Source organism: Perissodus microlepis, chromosome 19, assembly GCF_051167445.1.
Source record: "Perissodus microlepis isolate ML-2025 ecotype Zambia chromosome 19, ASM5116744v1, whole genome shotgun sequence".
NCBI lineage: Eukaryota > Metazoa > Chordata > Actinopteri > Cichliformes > Cichlidae > Perissodus > Perissodus microlepis.
The window spans coordinates 26,883,663-26,900,095 of NC_140479.1; the positions used below are offsets into that span (position 1 = coordinate 26,883,663).

Below are 16,433 nucleotides of genomic sequence, written 5' to 3' on the forward strand. Positions count from 1 at the left end.
TTTGCTATTAACCAAAACGTGGCATATGTGAGCGCTGCATGTATAGCATCTTTAAAAAATTTGAGGAAACTGAACAAGAGGAGGCCAAAAGAAGAAGTGGCAGGCTTAAAAAAACTATCCACAGTAGATGAACAGTTTGTGAAAGTCAAGTCCTTAAGAAATAAGAAAAAAGTCAGAGCAAAGACCTGACATAAGACCTGAGAGCTGCATCTGGCAACAAATCGGATGAAGTGACGAATCCAAAAAACACATAATGAAACACTATCATGGATTGACCTCCCCAAAGCCTGGACCTCGACATTATAAACACTGTGGGGTCATCTTAACAGAGAACAGAACCAGCCAACATACAAATAGAGTATGTATGTTTGCACAGGTTTCAAAAAACGGCATTTTCCTGGCGAAAAAGAAAGAAATGAAGGGTGATGCAAGACTTTTGCACAGGACTGTACAACTACAGAGGACCTTTTGTGCTTTAGCTTATCTTCTGTTATACACTGTCACACAGAAAAAGTTTAAAATAATGACATTATAGTATTTACTAAACACGTGAGAGAAAAGTATTCTGGTTATGTTTTATGTCTTCACTTCTTGAACATTTTCTCATTTTGCTGGTAACGTCTAAAGTGCTTTGCCCAAGTCCACTGTTTTTCTAAATGTGTGCTGTGAATAAATTTGATTTGATTTTGATTCAATTTAAAGGGACAGCGGCCTTTAAGGCAGAGGAGCTAAATCAGCTTGTTTCAGATGGAGCATGAACCCAGGGCCTGCACCAAGACCCGGTATAAGATAAATAAGAACTATTTTGAACAGTTACTGGTGCAAAACTTCTCTAGTAAAGCACAAGAAGCAAAAAACATGGAGCTGGCAAACGGCATACTAGGTCTTCTCCAAACAGAAAATGACTGCAATGGAAATTTTGCTTTTGCTCTTCCAGCTCTGGCTGCTTTAACTCTTTTTGGCACAAACCCTTAATGGGGCACAAATCACTGTAAGACCTAATTAATAGAGCCTCACTCCTCTAACAGGGTTGTAATTAATGAATCACTTAACAATGCCTTTATGTATGTATGTATCTATTTATTTACTTTCTTACAGTGTGTCGAAAACATTTACGGATCCTGCACACGACTGAACGAGCAGGAGGTGGGTAAAAATATCATGTGGTGTTAGTCAGACCTCCATGGGGAATGTCCACTATGCCTAGCTGTAATCACTAACACTGGCATAGAGTGGGCATAACTTCACTCCTGCCTGAGGACTACAGCAGAGTACTAAGCATAATATGTGGAACTGCAACATTAAACCCACCTGTTTTACCGCAGATGGCCTCGTAGACCACCTGCTTGCTGCTGGCAACGGTTCCACTGGCTGAACTCTCTGAGGACATCTGCCTGTTAATCAGACACAGGACAAAAATCCGTGAAGACCAAAAATTATCATTCCCAGAGGAGTTATGCAAAGATGAACTGCACTGCAAAGGCCAAATTCGTCTCTGCAGTGCTCATCCAAGCTGTGGTACACATCACATGTCCCATGCCAATGTTCTGCTTTTAGCAAAATATCAAACTAAATATATAAAGAAAACTGGTTTTCAGCGTGTGTGATTGTTTCCAGCTGCAATACTGTAGCATGTTTGGTTTTCACCCTGTGTGTGTCCTGGAGACACCCTCTGTATCTACGACTATTACAGAGAAAGGTTTTTCATACATTTTGCCATTGCAAAAGAGTTTTCTTTTTTTCCCCAATTTTTATTCAAAATATTATCATTTTGCAACTGTTCAAGACAGAGTCACAAAGCTATAAAGGTGTGTTAAGCCAGAGCTCAAAAATGTGTGCTGCAAAAGCTGTGAGTACTGAATGAAAGAGTGCTGGAAGCAGGAGTACCAAAGGATAGCTGACCAATTCCTTCCCTAAAGCTAAAAGGCCTTTTCCCATCGTAGTTCATCTAGAGTTCATCCAAATCATTCTACTTCCTGGATCACGCACAGCCCAATCTCATTAACATAGCAGCGTTATTTATTATTTAAACAATTTTTAAAGATCTAGAAATGCTCTTAATGTTGCATAGATTTTCACTGCTGTGTAGTAAACAGTGGATTTCATTGATATTAAAGCCTTCCAGTGGGGCGAATGGGACCCTTTAATGGGCCGGTTATGGCCCACGGGCTGTATGTTTGCCACCACAAATCCAGGTATAATGTGGACTGCAGTGCTATCCACAGGGACAAAATCTGTCCTCTGAAAGAGACACACATATACATGTACACACATGCCAAAGTACTCCAAACAGCCTTTGTGGTAATTCAAATTGTGCCAAGAGGATAAATGCCAACACTCAAATATTTCCGAGCAGAACCTGGTGGAGTGTGGTATTTTTCTATAGTAGTTTAATAACTGATACCGATACTTGGAGATTCGACATATGAGCTGATATTTTTCTTTCTTTTAAACATATGAAACAAAAAACAGATGCCCTTAAATGTTTTAAATGTAATTATTTGTGTACTCATTTATGATCTGCCAGGCTCTGCTCAGATCAGCTGGTTGTGTTGTGGCATTCCAAGCAGTGCGTTTCCAACAGGGAAGCTGCAGATTGCAAGCTATGCAATGCCAACATTTCTAATATAGTTGAAGGGTGTTTCTCCTGTCTCCTCTTTACTTTTTTAATCATCATTTATTGGTTATTAGAAAAGCAGATACCAATAGATTGCAAATCGTTAATATCGCTTGATACTATACTATAAATGAAATAAAATGTCATAATAACTACAGTATCACTTGGGTAATTAGTATCTATTGGTCAGAGAGGCTACATGTTCTGATCCTTGCAGCTCATGTCATCCTAACCAAGACACTTTTCTGCTTTTTAAGACTCATTTGTGTATAAAATGCCTGACAAGCCACCTTCTGTCATAAGAAAAGTGAAGTCAGCATCTAACAGTTGCTCTTTGTGTGCAGTCACTGGAGGTTGGTGAGGCTAAGTGTTTACTGAGTGCCTCACAGGAGCTATTGTGACACCAAGGGGAGAAATTCCTTCTCCTTGTCCTTGGTGATGTGATTGTCACACTGGCAAGAACACTGTAGTGATTAGGGACTATGTCGACTATGAGCAAAGATTACAGAGAGAAAAGGAACACGGAGGCAGAGCCCAGAATTCTCACAATGCGTCATACATACAGTCTGACGACCATAAACAAGGAATTACACTGCCCTTTTCACATAATCCGACTGCAAACATAACATTTTCAAAGAGAAAATCATTATAAGAGCTACTGAAGCATAAAGCAGGAGCAGACGTGTTTGCAACCTTATACATTAAATCTGCTAAGCATTTTTTAGAGGGAACAATAAATAAAGCTTAGCTGGCATTAACCTCTCGCCCCAGGACAGCAGCTTGCCAAAAGAGCATTAATAAGGTAATGAGGGTACACACTGCCTCCTTGTAAGGGGCTGCACAGTTGTTCTTTCATACCATTACACAACCACAAATAGAACTGGCCCACTTTAAGCGAGGCATAACTCGACAGGAAGAAACCCCTTTCATATTCAGGGGGGCGAAAAAAAAAACTTGACCTCTGGGTTCTTCACATCACTTTCTTTGTCAACAGTCTCACTCTGTCACTTCAAGAGTCAGACAGCAGCCAGAAACACTGCTGGTGAGAACCGACTCTGAACTTGCAGTGTGCGCACATGACACATGACCCAGTGCCGAAAATTTCGCGCTATTCTCACAGAGCTGAAGTTCTTATGTAAACACAGCAGATGTGCGGCTTTACTTTTCGGTGCGCTAAGGTAGTTAGCGTGACTTAATGTTACTCAAACTGACCAAAGGGGATAAAGTTTAACCATAAACACACGTTTGGCAGCTTCTGTGTGTATACAGTATCCCGTGAAAATAACTACTGTTGTGGCTGATTAATAGGGAGTGAAAGCAGCAGCTAGGCTGACATTAATGGTGCTGCTGTAATTGTCACCCTATTAGTAATGCCACACGACAGCCTGGGTTTCCGTAGTTACAGCTGCGACTAACCAAACCTTGCAAACAAAATACCAAACAGGCTCATTTATTTGTGTTACAAATTGCTCCTTTCAAAGCCTTCACTGAAGTCATACCACTTTGAGCTCTTGCAGCCCCTCGAGTTGGCAGCTGTGGTATGTTGATAGAGCAGACAGAGCCCTGCCCTGTTGAGTGTGATACCAACAAGCTGCACATTTGCTTCAAGTGTGTTAGCTGAGCTTAAAATCAAAGGCACTGTCATTCATGAGAGTGCACCAGTCTCCGTTCAGCTTTACTTAAAAGTGACTTTACACAGTCACGTTGCCCGCTCGGTGGATAACATTTCCAACTTTGGGACCAAAAAAACAACCCCAATAAACTTTTACTTGAAGGAAACTATTTGGTTGGATCAAATTGGATCACAAATGTTCAAAAATGCAAATCTCATTCTGATGAATAGATTTAACTAAAAGCTGTCGATGATCATCAGCGGTGGGGAAACCAGCCAAAGCCAGTGCTGGTGTATTTGTATCGAACAACAGTTTTACAGTTGGCTGGAGGAAGGTGTTTAAGGTGGATAACCTTGAACTGCTTGAACACACAGTGATACTATTATAAGCTGGAGGGGCTTAAGCCTATACTGGGATGTGTTTCAGATGTGCCTCAATAACAGGGGTATTAAGTTGCCCCTAAAATGTGGGCTGGAAATAAAGGGAAGCAACTTATTTACCCACCGTTTTCTGCAAACAATCATCTCCGTTCTCCTGGACAGGGTTAACTTTTTTTCTCTTCTGTCATTCTTTCTTTTCTCCTCTCTTTATTCTTTCTCTTCATTGTTTCCATCAGCGCATTTTTGGTCCTGAAGCTTCCGTTTTTCCCACACTCTCCACTGTCACACTAGTCGACCGCAAAAATGCAGGACAGAGAAGAGTGTGAGGGGGCTCAGGAATTCCACATGCAGAGGGTAAACACAACCACTGCCAGGAAGACACACATGCACACACACGAGCAAACACGGCACCTACATGGCCTCCCTAACCTATTCTATACAACCCCTACACCACGGCACTGCCCTCTTAACTATTTTCTTGCCAGGTACAGTTTGTCCAGTCCAGTCAGATGACTGGATGTAACACGTCAGCAGAGCCAGGGCTCTGCTCGGTTGCGGCATCAGCAGGCCTGCAAACTTGCAATGAATGAATTAAGTCAAACAGAGAAATGCACTGTTGGGACTCTGGGGTAATTCACACACTGTAAGGGCTTACCCGGAATACTACAAAAACAGCCCGTGTTCCAGTCCAGCGGTATCCTTTCCTCTTAAACATTAAATAAGTGTGAAGAGCAGTTCACCACTGCAACAACCTATTTTAAACAAACAGTCAGCGCCGATCACAAAGGTTTGCTGTTGTTGGGTAATTTTGCCAGATGTTGCAGTAATAAAGTCATAAAATAAGTGAGGAAAATAGCTGGCAGTTCAGCCCGGCTTCACTGCTGTCCTTTTATTTTTCCTTATGCAGTCTTCAGCTTATCTCCAAACCAAACAGGATTTAAACGGCGCTCCGAGTCCAGGCCCTTTCACTGAACCACGTTTTGTTTACGGTTCAGGCAGAAATCAGGCCTGTGATGAGGTTGTTTACTGAACGGGTAGATACACCCTGCAGCCAAAAGACTGGGAGCACTCCACTACACGCATATTCGAACTCTCATTAGCATTAGCCATGTCCTGTTGAACTCACCAATCCCATGAACCCTGTCTCATTCCACAAGCGGGTGGGTGGTGGAGGGCCTGCCACCACACTGCACTATGTCTGCGATAAATTAAATGAGCAGTTTTCACATATGAACTATGGGAAGTGTAATAGGGCGAATGAGGCTGGGACGTTGTCCGATCTTGCCCTTTCTCACGTGTAGCAAATAAAATGGAGATAGTCCGCTTCACCCTTCTTCATTGCTGTTAAATACTGCACTTAGTTTATGTGAAGAAGCTTTCTGAGCAGAGCGGACAGTAGGCAGGACCACTGACACCCACTCGCTCGATCATTTAATGACCAGTCCAGCTGTGACGTACCTTCACATTCAGACATATACCTCTGTCGGGTGATGTCAGTAGAGGTTCAGATGACCTTGGCTTCATTTAACTTAACCATATGACAGTTATAGAGCATTGTTAATAAATGGAGTGATCCAGAGCCAACATTTGTCTTACTTGACGAGACGCTTTGCAGTCGTTTTCCTGACTTGTCCCTCTCGGGCACCGCTGGGTGGCTTTGGAGCAAGAGCTGGGCTAACACAGGTCTGGATATGGCTTAGGCCATGGCTTTGATTGGGCAGAGTGTGAAAGCTGGAAGGAGGGCAGCTGGATGATTTTGTGAGAGCCTGGCTATGTGGTGTCTGGTCTGGAAATTGAGCCTGTGAAACCAAAAAGAAAACAAAAGTTGGTTACTTATGGGCAGTATCAAACTACTACAATAATCAAGCTACTTTGAAACTTAACCAACAAAGCAAAGAGGTTTGAGACCTTTAATTTAAACTTTGGGTAGAGTACAGTACAATAAGAGCAACTACAAAGGATGACTACTCACTGGTAAATCTAGTGATATTATAGTTTTCTTTAAGGAATTCAAAGGATTTTCAATAACTAGCTGAAAGAGGTTAACATGGAACATACAGTTGTGGCTTCAATGGTTTAAAATGATAATGGACCAGTGATGGTAGCTGTGGAGTGATTACTAACCCTAAAATACAAGCCTGTATGAACGAGCAAGCTTTTGTAAAACGCAGCTTTTGAGAGAACATAAACATGTTACAAAGATCTTAACTGAAATATAAATCCAGTTTCAAAGTTTCAAATTTGATGTGTAATTTGAAACATACTTGGTCAAGACATTAACTGTGTACAACCGCAGGCTGTATACAAAGCTGCAAATGAAACAAAACATATACAGTATGTTCCCTCATGTACTGAGCCACCTCTCATTTGAAACTGAGAAATGGGTGCAGTGATTTATTGAAACATGTGTAAACTTACATGTTATACACATATATAATATAATGTATAACGTAAAAACAGACTTGGTTCAATTCTAACAAGCTTGAACATCAATATTTGGTAAGACTGCCTTCATTCTTTAACATGTTTAAATGTAGTCCTTGTAGTCAGTTTTGACAAAATCTCCAACACCAATGGGTGTAATGGAGCCACAAAACCATGACAGAGCCTCTGCTGTATTTTACAGACGGCTATAGACAATCACTGTAGTACATCTCTCCTGACCTCAATTTTTTATCAAAAAATTTAGCTCAAATCCTCATTCCATCATTCATCAGACGTGTTGCCGCTGATGTTCAGTCCACCTCTTGTGTAATTTAAAATATCTCAGCCTTTTCTCCCTGTTTCCCTTCATAGAGAATGGCTTCTTGACAGCCACCCTTGCACTGAGAACATCTCTGATGGTTTGAGGGAACAGTAGACTGAATACAAGGGCCAGATGCATGTCTCTGGTCCTGTGTCAGGTCTTTCCTAACTGTTCATCTGGTGTAGACAGTTTTTTTCTTCTTTTGTCCTTCTTTGGGAAACATCTTGTTGGTGCACATATATTATTTTATGTCTATCAAACATTGCTGTCAATTTTTGTAGACTGAACTAAAGAAATGGGATCAAATGATGCCCTTTTTGTACCAAGCTGCTAATAACAAAGAGCCTAAAGATACAAGGTTAAAATGGCTTTAATGCTTTAATAATTCACAACTCAGTGTTAAGTTGGTTAACACTTAAATTCTAAACATAAACAAAACATAAAGAAATGAAGGCTGGTTCAAAACTTTGTCACAGTACTGTATAAATACAGCATGATATTCATTTTGTAAATGATAGTACTATGGTGCTACCTTAACCAAGCATCATTAAGATTATGTAAAAACCCGAATTAACCTTAATAAACTTTTCATTTTAATTGTTTGGCATGTAGCGGTAGATCACTGTTAGGCCATTTGCTTCATCACAAAATTCAAAAGGCCAAGTAAAAGAAAAACAACTCTCCTTCTGTTGGTTAAATGTGCCACAGACTGACATGCGGATTGTTCCTCACATGTGTGTAGTGAACTGTTTAGGACAAAATAAAAATCAAACTCCCTCCCAAAAAAGGCCTAAGGAAGTTGGAGCAAATTTGGAATGGGTGAGTCATGGAAAAAAATGTGGCCTTTGGTCATTAAGGTGAAATATCAAAGTGCCTGACATAAATTAGTGCAGATATTAATGAAATGCCATCCGGTATCAAAACAAGCTCGACATTTTTTCGCAGCTGGCTCCAGTGAAAAGCAAATTCTTCACATTATTTATTTGTTTATACAAGATCTCTTCAAAGGCTTGTGAAGAGGGAAAATACTGTTGTCTTTCTGACATAATATTTTAGAGCCACATTTCATTCTGTCCTTGCAATGCCGGGGAATGCTCGCATACATTCCTTCCACATCTCACGTCCACGCTATTTTCTCTGTAGCTTTATACGGCTATCTAACGAGCTAATGGTTTTCCAGTTTCACAGTGTGGCCGTTCAAAGGGCCGGCAGGGTGACGGGGAATATCTGATGTAATTTCTGTGTTGATAAATGAGAAGCTAAGTTTCCTGGTTGCAAGGCCTATGGCCACAATTCAGCTTGAGCGGGGCCAGGAAGGGCACCTTTCTTTCGCTGCCAGGTGGCCCCGGGCCAATCCTGTGGAGGAGCCGTGCAGTCTGCACCCAGTAACTGGAACGTGGACTGGAGTGCCGGAACAGACCCCTGTCTCTTTCTCTCACACTGAAGAACGTGTATGCACACGAGCACCCACATTCGACTAAGAACATCCTTTTGTGTATTTATATTATCAAAAAGTATTGGTAACTTTCTCTCAAGGCCAGGAAATCCAAGAATTTGAAATCAAGATTATAAAATACATTTGTATCAAAAAGATCAAAACCCCTATCTAATGGCACTAAAGAATGAAATCAAGTCACTGACAAATTCCTTGGCAGATTAAGGTCTATACCATGCAAAAAGATTTTGCCTAAGAGCTAAGCAGTGGCACACATTGCCATGACAGCTGGGGAGAAGGGAATGAATGGGGTGGGATAGCCAAGGTTTTAGGGAGGGTTGCCTGACTTGATGGTGAGACAACCATATCTAGAGTCAGCCTTCCTATTACCTCAGTTTATGAGGGTGAACAACAAAAAAGCTCTGTCTTCTGACTCTTTGTACTGCTCTGTACACATAAAGTCCTTAATGGCACAAGGGATTTGAAATTGTAAGACGTATTCATGCCGCTATATGGCTGAATTATGGTGGAGCATGTCACAGATAAGACAAATGTGGTTAAATGTGTTTAAAGTACGAGAAGAGATGAACGGAACAGAGAAGGAATCATAAAGTGCCTTACGTAAGGCTGCCGACCAAGCCAAAAGAAATATCACCTCAATTGCATTAATTAAGTTCCAACCAAGATGAGAAACAATGACGTGAGGCCAACTCCAGTACTCGGAAAAAATTGGGCGCATCCAGTCATTTCAGCCTTTAAGCTGTCCCATAGCACTGTCCTGTCTCCATTTCTCTCAATCCATAGATTCAGTCTACCAAATCCTCTGGAAAATGGAAACATACATCCTCCTTCTTGGTGAGATCTCCTTTCAAAGTCACTGCGCTAAAAGCGAGAGCCACTCTTTTTTAGTCTAAACATTTAAAAAAACGAAACAAAGAAAAACAAAAAACTCCTACGCTAAGGCCTTTCTACCTTTCAAATCTCCCTGTAAAAACAGCCAAATCACATCTGTCACAGCTTGTTAGCCATAACTAAAAGGTTTTTTGCCGCTACATTTCTACTGCTAAGAAAATCATATTCCGAATTTATTTGTCTTAAAATAGGAACACTAATGGAGCTATTTGAAAAGTCAAGATTTGCTAGTACCCTCAAGAGTAGAATTTCTTGACTACTCACCTTCCCATATGCCTAGTAGAGTCATTCACCCAAATGATGTGATATTGGAGAGAGGTGTTCCATTTTGGTCTTTAGAATTAAGCTACTGTCTCCACCAAACACTGTTTTATTAGACAGTTTGGAAGGCGAACCTCTAAATAGCTCTCTAGAGGCTAACATGGAAGCTCTTCTCTTAACGTGGGTGCATTTTGCACTATTTTGCAAAGTGCAGAGCTTAAGTAAGGACATAAATTATACAGACACAAATATTGAGGTTTTTATGGGTTAAAAGTTCTTAAGGTTAAGTTCTACATGGTGCCATTACTGAAAACCAACAAAGAAAAGAATCTGAAAAATAATCTTGTTGTGTTAACAGACAAGTATCTGTGCTATTTTTATTTTTTAAAAAAGAAGAAAAAATAGAAATGCAAATACCACCAATGTAAAAATGAGCAGTGCACTTATTTAGCATCCAAGATGCTAAATGAAAACAAACATTCTTTACTAAGAAAATGATACATCTTACCTGATGTCCGCAGCGGGTCTGGTCCAGAAATTGATGATGAGCCTTAAGTCTCTGTTGCTGCAACTGCTGAATAGCAAACTGAAGCTGGTAGCTCCCTTGGGTGGGCTGGTAGTGCTGCTTGGGTGTCACCCCTCTCACCAGGCTGTAGTCATTGTGCATCTGCCAGTCCTCTTCCTTTAGCGGCCTGTGGCTTAGAGAGAAGTGACACAGAAACACAGGGTGAAAAAGTAAGATACTTCAAACCAACAAAGTCACTCTTTCTTCTGAATTGCATATCAGTGACATTTGCACCCCAAAAACCTCAGTAAAGAAAAACAGAGTGTTCTTTAAAGACATTTTCTGGCAAGAATACAAACAAACAGTTTTAGCTCCGCTCTCTTTAAATCAACTTTCAACTGGTTGGCTACCACTTGTAAACAGCAGATGGGTGGGGCTGTCGTGCTCACGGCTAGAGCTTTCTGTCTATGACATCCAGTCTCTTTGACAGCGTGCAGATCCAAGACAGGAAACTCTCTTTGATACCAAGGTTTTAGAGTAGCCTGAATCCTGACATTTTGACTCACAGGGGTTACCTATGCATACACTGACATCATTATTTGAAACTTTGACCATGTTCAGGCCTCAGTTTCACAGGCCTAGAGACCTGTTGGTGACCCCCTAGTAACCGCTGATTGCTAGAGTAAAATATTATTCCCTAACTGGTCACCAGGTGAGATCAGATGCAGTCTAGAAGATCTAGAAGGTTTCTAAGGTTGCCTGTACAGGGAGTGCAGAATTATTAGGCAAATGAGTATTTTGTCCACATCATCCTCTCCATGCATGTTGTCTTACTCCAAGCTGTATAGGCTCGAAAGCCTACTACCAATTAAGCATATTAGGTGATGTGCATCTCTGTAATGAGAAGGGGTGTGGTCTAATGACATCAACACCCTATATCAGGTGTGCATAATTATTAGGCAACGTCCTTTCCTTTGGCAAAATGGGTCAAAAGAAGGACTTGACAGGCTCAGAAAAGTCAAAAATAGTGAGATATCTTGCAGAGGGATGCAGCAGTCTCAAAATTGCAAAGCTTCTGAAGCGTGATCATCGAACAATCAAGCGTTTCATTCAAAATAGTCAACAGGGTCGCAAGAAGCGTGTGGAAAAACCAAGGCGCAAAATAACTGCCCATGAACTGAGAAAAGTCAAGCGTGCAGCTGCCAAGATGCCACTTGCCACCAGTTTGGCCATATTTCAGAGCTGCAACATCACTGGAGTGCCCAAAAGCACAAGGTGTGCAATACTCAGAGACATGGCCAAGGTAAGAAAGGCTGAAAGACGACCACCACTGAACAAGACACACAAGCTGAAACGTCAAGACTGGGCCAAGAAATATCTCAAGACTGATTTTTCTAAGGTTTTATGGACTGATGAAATGAGAGTGAGTCTTGATGGGCCAGATGGATGGGCCCGTGGCTGGATTGGTAAAGGGCAGAGAGCTCCAGTCCGACTCAGACGCCAGCAAGGTGGAGGTGGAGTACTGGTTTGGGCTGGTATCATCAAAGATGAGCTTGTGGGGCCTTTTCGGGTTGAGGATGGAGTCAAGCTCAACTCCCAGTCCTACTGCCAGTTTCTGGAAGACACCTTCTTCAAGCAGTGGTACAGGAAGAAGTCTGCATCCTTCAAGAAAAACATGATTTTCATGCAGGACAATGCTCCATCACACGCGTCCAAGTACTCCACAGCGTGGCTGGCAAGAAAGGGTATAAAAGAAGAAAAACTAATGACATGGCCTCCTTGTTCACCTGATCTGAACCCCATTGAGAACCTGTGGTCCATCATCAAATGTGAGATTTACAAGGAGGGAAAACAGTACACCTCTCTGAACAGTGTCTGGGAGGCTGTGGTTGCTGCTGCACGCAATGTTGATGGTGAACAGATCAAAACGCTGACAGAATCCATGGATGGCAGGCTTTTGAGTGTCCTTGCAAAGAAAGGTGGCTATATTGGTCGCTGATTTGTTTTTGTTTTGTTTTTGAATGTCAGAAATGTATATTTGTGAATGTGGAGATGTTATATTGGTTTCACTGGTAAAAATAAATCATTGAAATGGGTATATATTTGTTTTTTGTTAAGTTGCCTAATAATTCTGCACAGTAATAGTCACCTGCACACACAGATATCCCCCTAAAACTAAAAACAAACTAAAAACTACTTCCAAAAACATTCAGCTTTGATATTAATGAGTTTTGTGGGTTCATTGAGAACATGGTTGTTGTTCAATAATAAAATTATTCCTCAAAAATACAACTTGCCTAATAATTCTGCACTCCCTGTAGTTTGCAAGGAAGATGACAACTTGTCTGCAAACACTCACCATTTACTCTCTTTACTAACCATTAACCATCAAAACTGTGCTGAAATGTGAAAAGGTGCAATGCAAACAACAAACAGAGAACACTCACCTTCAAAATAAAAGTAATGCCTTCCCAACCAATTATTCATTTGAAGGCAGTCGATTGGTGTTTCTGTTTTATGTCACAATGTTTACATTTTTACAGCTGCTTGGCAAGCAGTTTGAGGGGCCACCATGGCAACCAGCTAGCAATCAAACCAATTACAAGGTATTTTATTAGTGCAGCACCGTATATAACTTTGCAACCAATTTCACCCTAGCAATTGCATGCCATTTGAAGAACACACATTTTCACCAACCAGTGGCTGCTAGGTGGTGTGATTCAAGCCTTGATATGAGCATCCACTGTTGTTTAATATATATGACAGAAAATAAGGCAATGCTTGCTTGAAACACAGATGTTACTACTCTACTATAACTCGTGCTTTTTTTACACAAATAGCTTAATATATTTACTCACTGCTACCTCATCAGTTATTTTACCATGCATTCCAGGCAGATGTGACAATAGCTATAAACTCCATGTTGAGATGCAAGACCACCAGTAAAAAGTGAAACAACAAGACATCTTACAACATCCTAACCAGTGGCCGCTGTGCCTACAGAGCCTCAAATCAAAGTGTGTACCAAATCAGAGTGAAAGCAGAGGGCAAGCCTGTGGCAAACACAGGCTGAACTAAAAACTTTTCCTCCCCGCTTCACGTTCCATTCACATCACAAAACCACAACCTGGAAAGCAAACCTTTTGACGAGCTCCACAAGTTTGTAACTGGATTATCTGTCATTAGGCCTAAGCCTGTTTCAGTTTTTTTTTCAACCATTTTTGACCACTGTTAAAGCAATGAAGTGACCAGCCTCAGCCTTCAGACATGCTTAAATCGAGTCTATGTGGAGTCTGGTGTGCTGTTGTATATATACACCACCTCAGCCAAAAATAATGCCATAAAAGAGCACTATTGGGAGCTGCGAGGAAAAATATAAAAGGGGAAAAAAGAGAAAGAGATACGCGTACAGCTAAAGAAATGGGATCCCTGGAGGTCTTAATGACAAAAAAGCTCTTGGAAATTCCTCCCACATGCAATAACATGCAATAACATTTGTCTATTGGTCTACAGTTAAAGAAAACACTGCACACTTAGATTCACAATAGCTACAATATTTTTAGGACCAAACTATGATAAGTGCTAAAATTAGAATTCAATTAATCTTGAACAACAATGCATAGTGTGGGATAATAATCTTGTGTTGCTAAAATGTAAAAAAAAAAAAATAATTCCTTCCCTGTGTGGCCAAGACACAAGGGATCTTAAACTCATGTGAACATGTTATCCGCCCATGCATTTCTCAGTTCACATAATAGCACATATATTGCAAAAACAACTGCTGTGACCAAAGGCCAATACATATTTTTTTTTTTGCTCCTGGAAACAAAGGCTCGTCTGTGAACTTTGCAAGGCCAGAGATTCTACATCACCAGGAGACAAAACAAGAACTTGTTCTTTGTTTACAGCAGCGATTTCCTTTGACTTGGCTGCAGTTTGCAGACTGGACCGCAGGGACCTTCAGTGCTACCATTTTATTACCATATGGTCTAAAATGGACTGTCTCAGGTCAAAAGCACAGGCTTTCCTTGAGTACAATGTCGCTATAAAACCTCACAAGGGAGGGGGGTGACGGGGGGAAACTTGTCAACACAACACCACGCAAAAAAACTACTACAGATGACCATGAATTTTAAAAACAGGAGGAAGCACTTTTGTCCAACACAGCAACCAATAAAATCTGATTTTTATTTTTTCTTAAATGAGTGAGCGGAATAGTTTTACATCTGAGTTTCTCATCACAGCACATGTGTGGAGCTTCAGCTATCTGGGACTTCCCTCACTGCCGGACCTCTGCTCGTGGGTGTCAGCTTACTCCCCGCTGTGCTCGCCATCCTTTAATATGCTGATATAACTTACTGTAGAACAACACAGCCGTGCGAGTTGAGCACATGTGCGGCATCAATCTAACTCAGTGTGAATGTGGGAAAATGTACCGTCTGAGATGACATCATGCCAGATTATCTCAAAGCCCTGCCTGGTCAGTGTAAACATTAGCAGCCTCAAGAGTGTAGGGGTATTTCCAACCATTAATCAGTGTTTGTTTATTGTGTTTTATTGCAAAAACATGACACCAAGTAGGTCTGTTCTTAAAATACAATTTGTTGAGTTCAGCAGTGCCGGGGATGATGAGGCTTACGTCAGGGGAGTGGTGAGCAATGTGGGGTACTGAAAACTACAAGTGCTTTCTTCCAAGTAAGATGATAGGTTACTTTTTAACCACTTCTGTTTTAAACTCACACAACTTCACTTGAAAATCAAAAAAAGGAAAGCTATAAAACAGTTCTGAATAAGTAAAATCAATGGATTAAAACAAACAAACAAATGAAAAAACAAAACAAAACAGGGATTATAACCATTTACACTAAAGGCTGAGTCAAATTCAATCAATTTTATGTATATAACGCCAAATCATAACAACGGTTACCTCAAAGTGCTTTATATCAGCGGTCCCCAACCTTTTTTGCGCCACGGACCGGTTTATGCCCGACAACATTTTCATGGACCGGCCTTTAAGGTGTCGCGGATAAATACAACAAAATAAAACTAGTACCGGTACCGAAAAAAAGAAGATTTATTCATAACACACGTGAAAAGACCCAGGAAAACCGAGTAAACGATAAAAACGATAACAAAACAACACTGAAAACCGATAAAAACCCTGAAAACTATACATTTCACACCTGAGCCTCAACTCTCGCGGCCCGGTACCAAACGACTCACGGACCGGTACCAGTCCGAGGCCCGGGGGTTGGGGACCACTGCTTTATATTATAAGGTCAAGCCCCATGATACTCAGTGCATCATGTGAAGCCCCCAGCAGTTTATGCCTATTGCAGTGTAACTAAGGGAGGTTAAGGGTCACCTGAATTACTGAAAACATATAACAGAAATTGATGTAAAAAAATATGAAATCCATCTCGTCTTGTATCAGTGGTTTAAGCTGCTGGTGGTGATGGTGTAATATGGTGGAGGATAGGTTCTGAATCCCTTTGGAGCAATTGAGCATTTTCTAAAACTCCACAGCCCACCTGGGTGTTGTTGCTGACCGTTTCCATCCCTTTATGACCACATTGTACCCATCTTCTAATGGTCCTTTCCACCAGGATAACACGGCATGTCACAAAACTTAAATAATCTCAAAATGAGTTCCCGAACATGACAGTGTTCACTGGTCTTAAAAGTGCTCCACAGTCACCAGATCTCAGTCCAATAGAGCATCTTTGGGATATGGTGAAATGGAAGATTCACATCATGGATGTGGAGCCAACTGCTATCATACACCCAAATCTCTGAGGAATGTTTCCAGCAGCTTGTAAAATCTGTGCCATGAAGAAATCTGAAGACAAAAGGAAAACTGTAACTAAAGTGGTTGATGGCAGCATACATATGATGGCCAAGATACCACAACATATCACCTGATGGAAATTGTATGCTCCTGTTTCATAATAACCAAAAATACTA

At 41.0% G+C, this 16,433-nt stretch overlaps 1 protein-coding gene across 7 annotated transcripts in view; it reads right to left on the minus strand.

The window, feature by feature from the left end:
• ttll5 (tubulin tyrosine ligase-like family, member 5) overlaps nucleotides 1-16,433 on the minus strand; it is a 69,437-nt gene that overhangs the window by 8,020 nt on the left and 44,984 nt on the right. For 6 of the 7 annotated variants that reach the window (XM_084914211.1, XM_084914207.1, XM_084914212.1 and 3 more), the window contains 3 exons: nucleotides 10,473-10,662; nucleotides 6,207-6,409; nucleotides 1,312-1,394 (listed from right to left, as the gene is read on the minus strand). In XM_084914211.1, the coding sequence (XP_084770337.1) occupies nucleotides 1,312-1,394; nucleotides 6,207-6,409; nucleotides 10,473-10,662 (476 nt within the window). The remainder of the gene's footprint in view (nucleotides 1-1,311; nucleotides 1,395-6,206; nucleotides 6,410-10,472; nucleotides 10,663-16,433) is intronic. The other variant, XM_084914210.1, reaches the window with a different exon arrangement.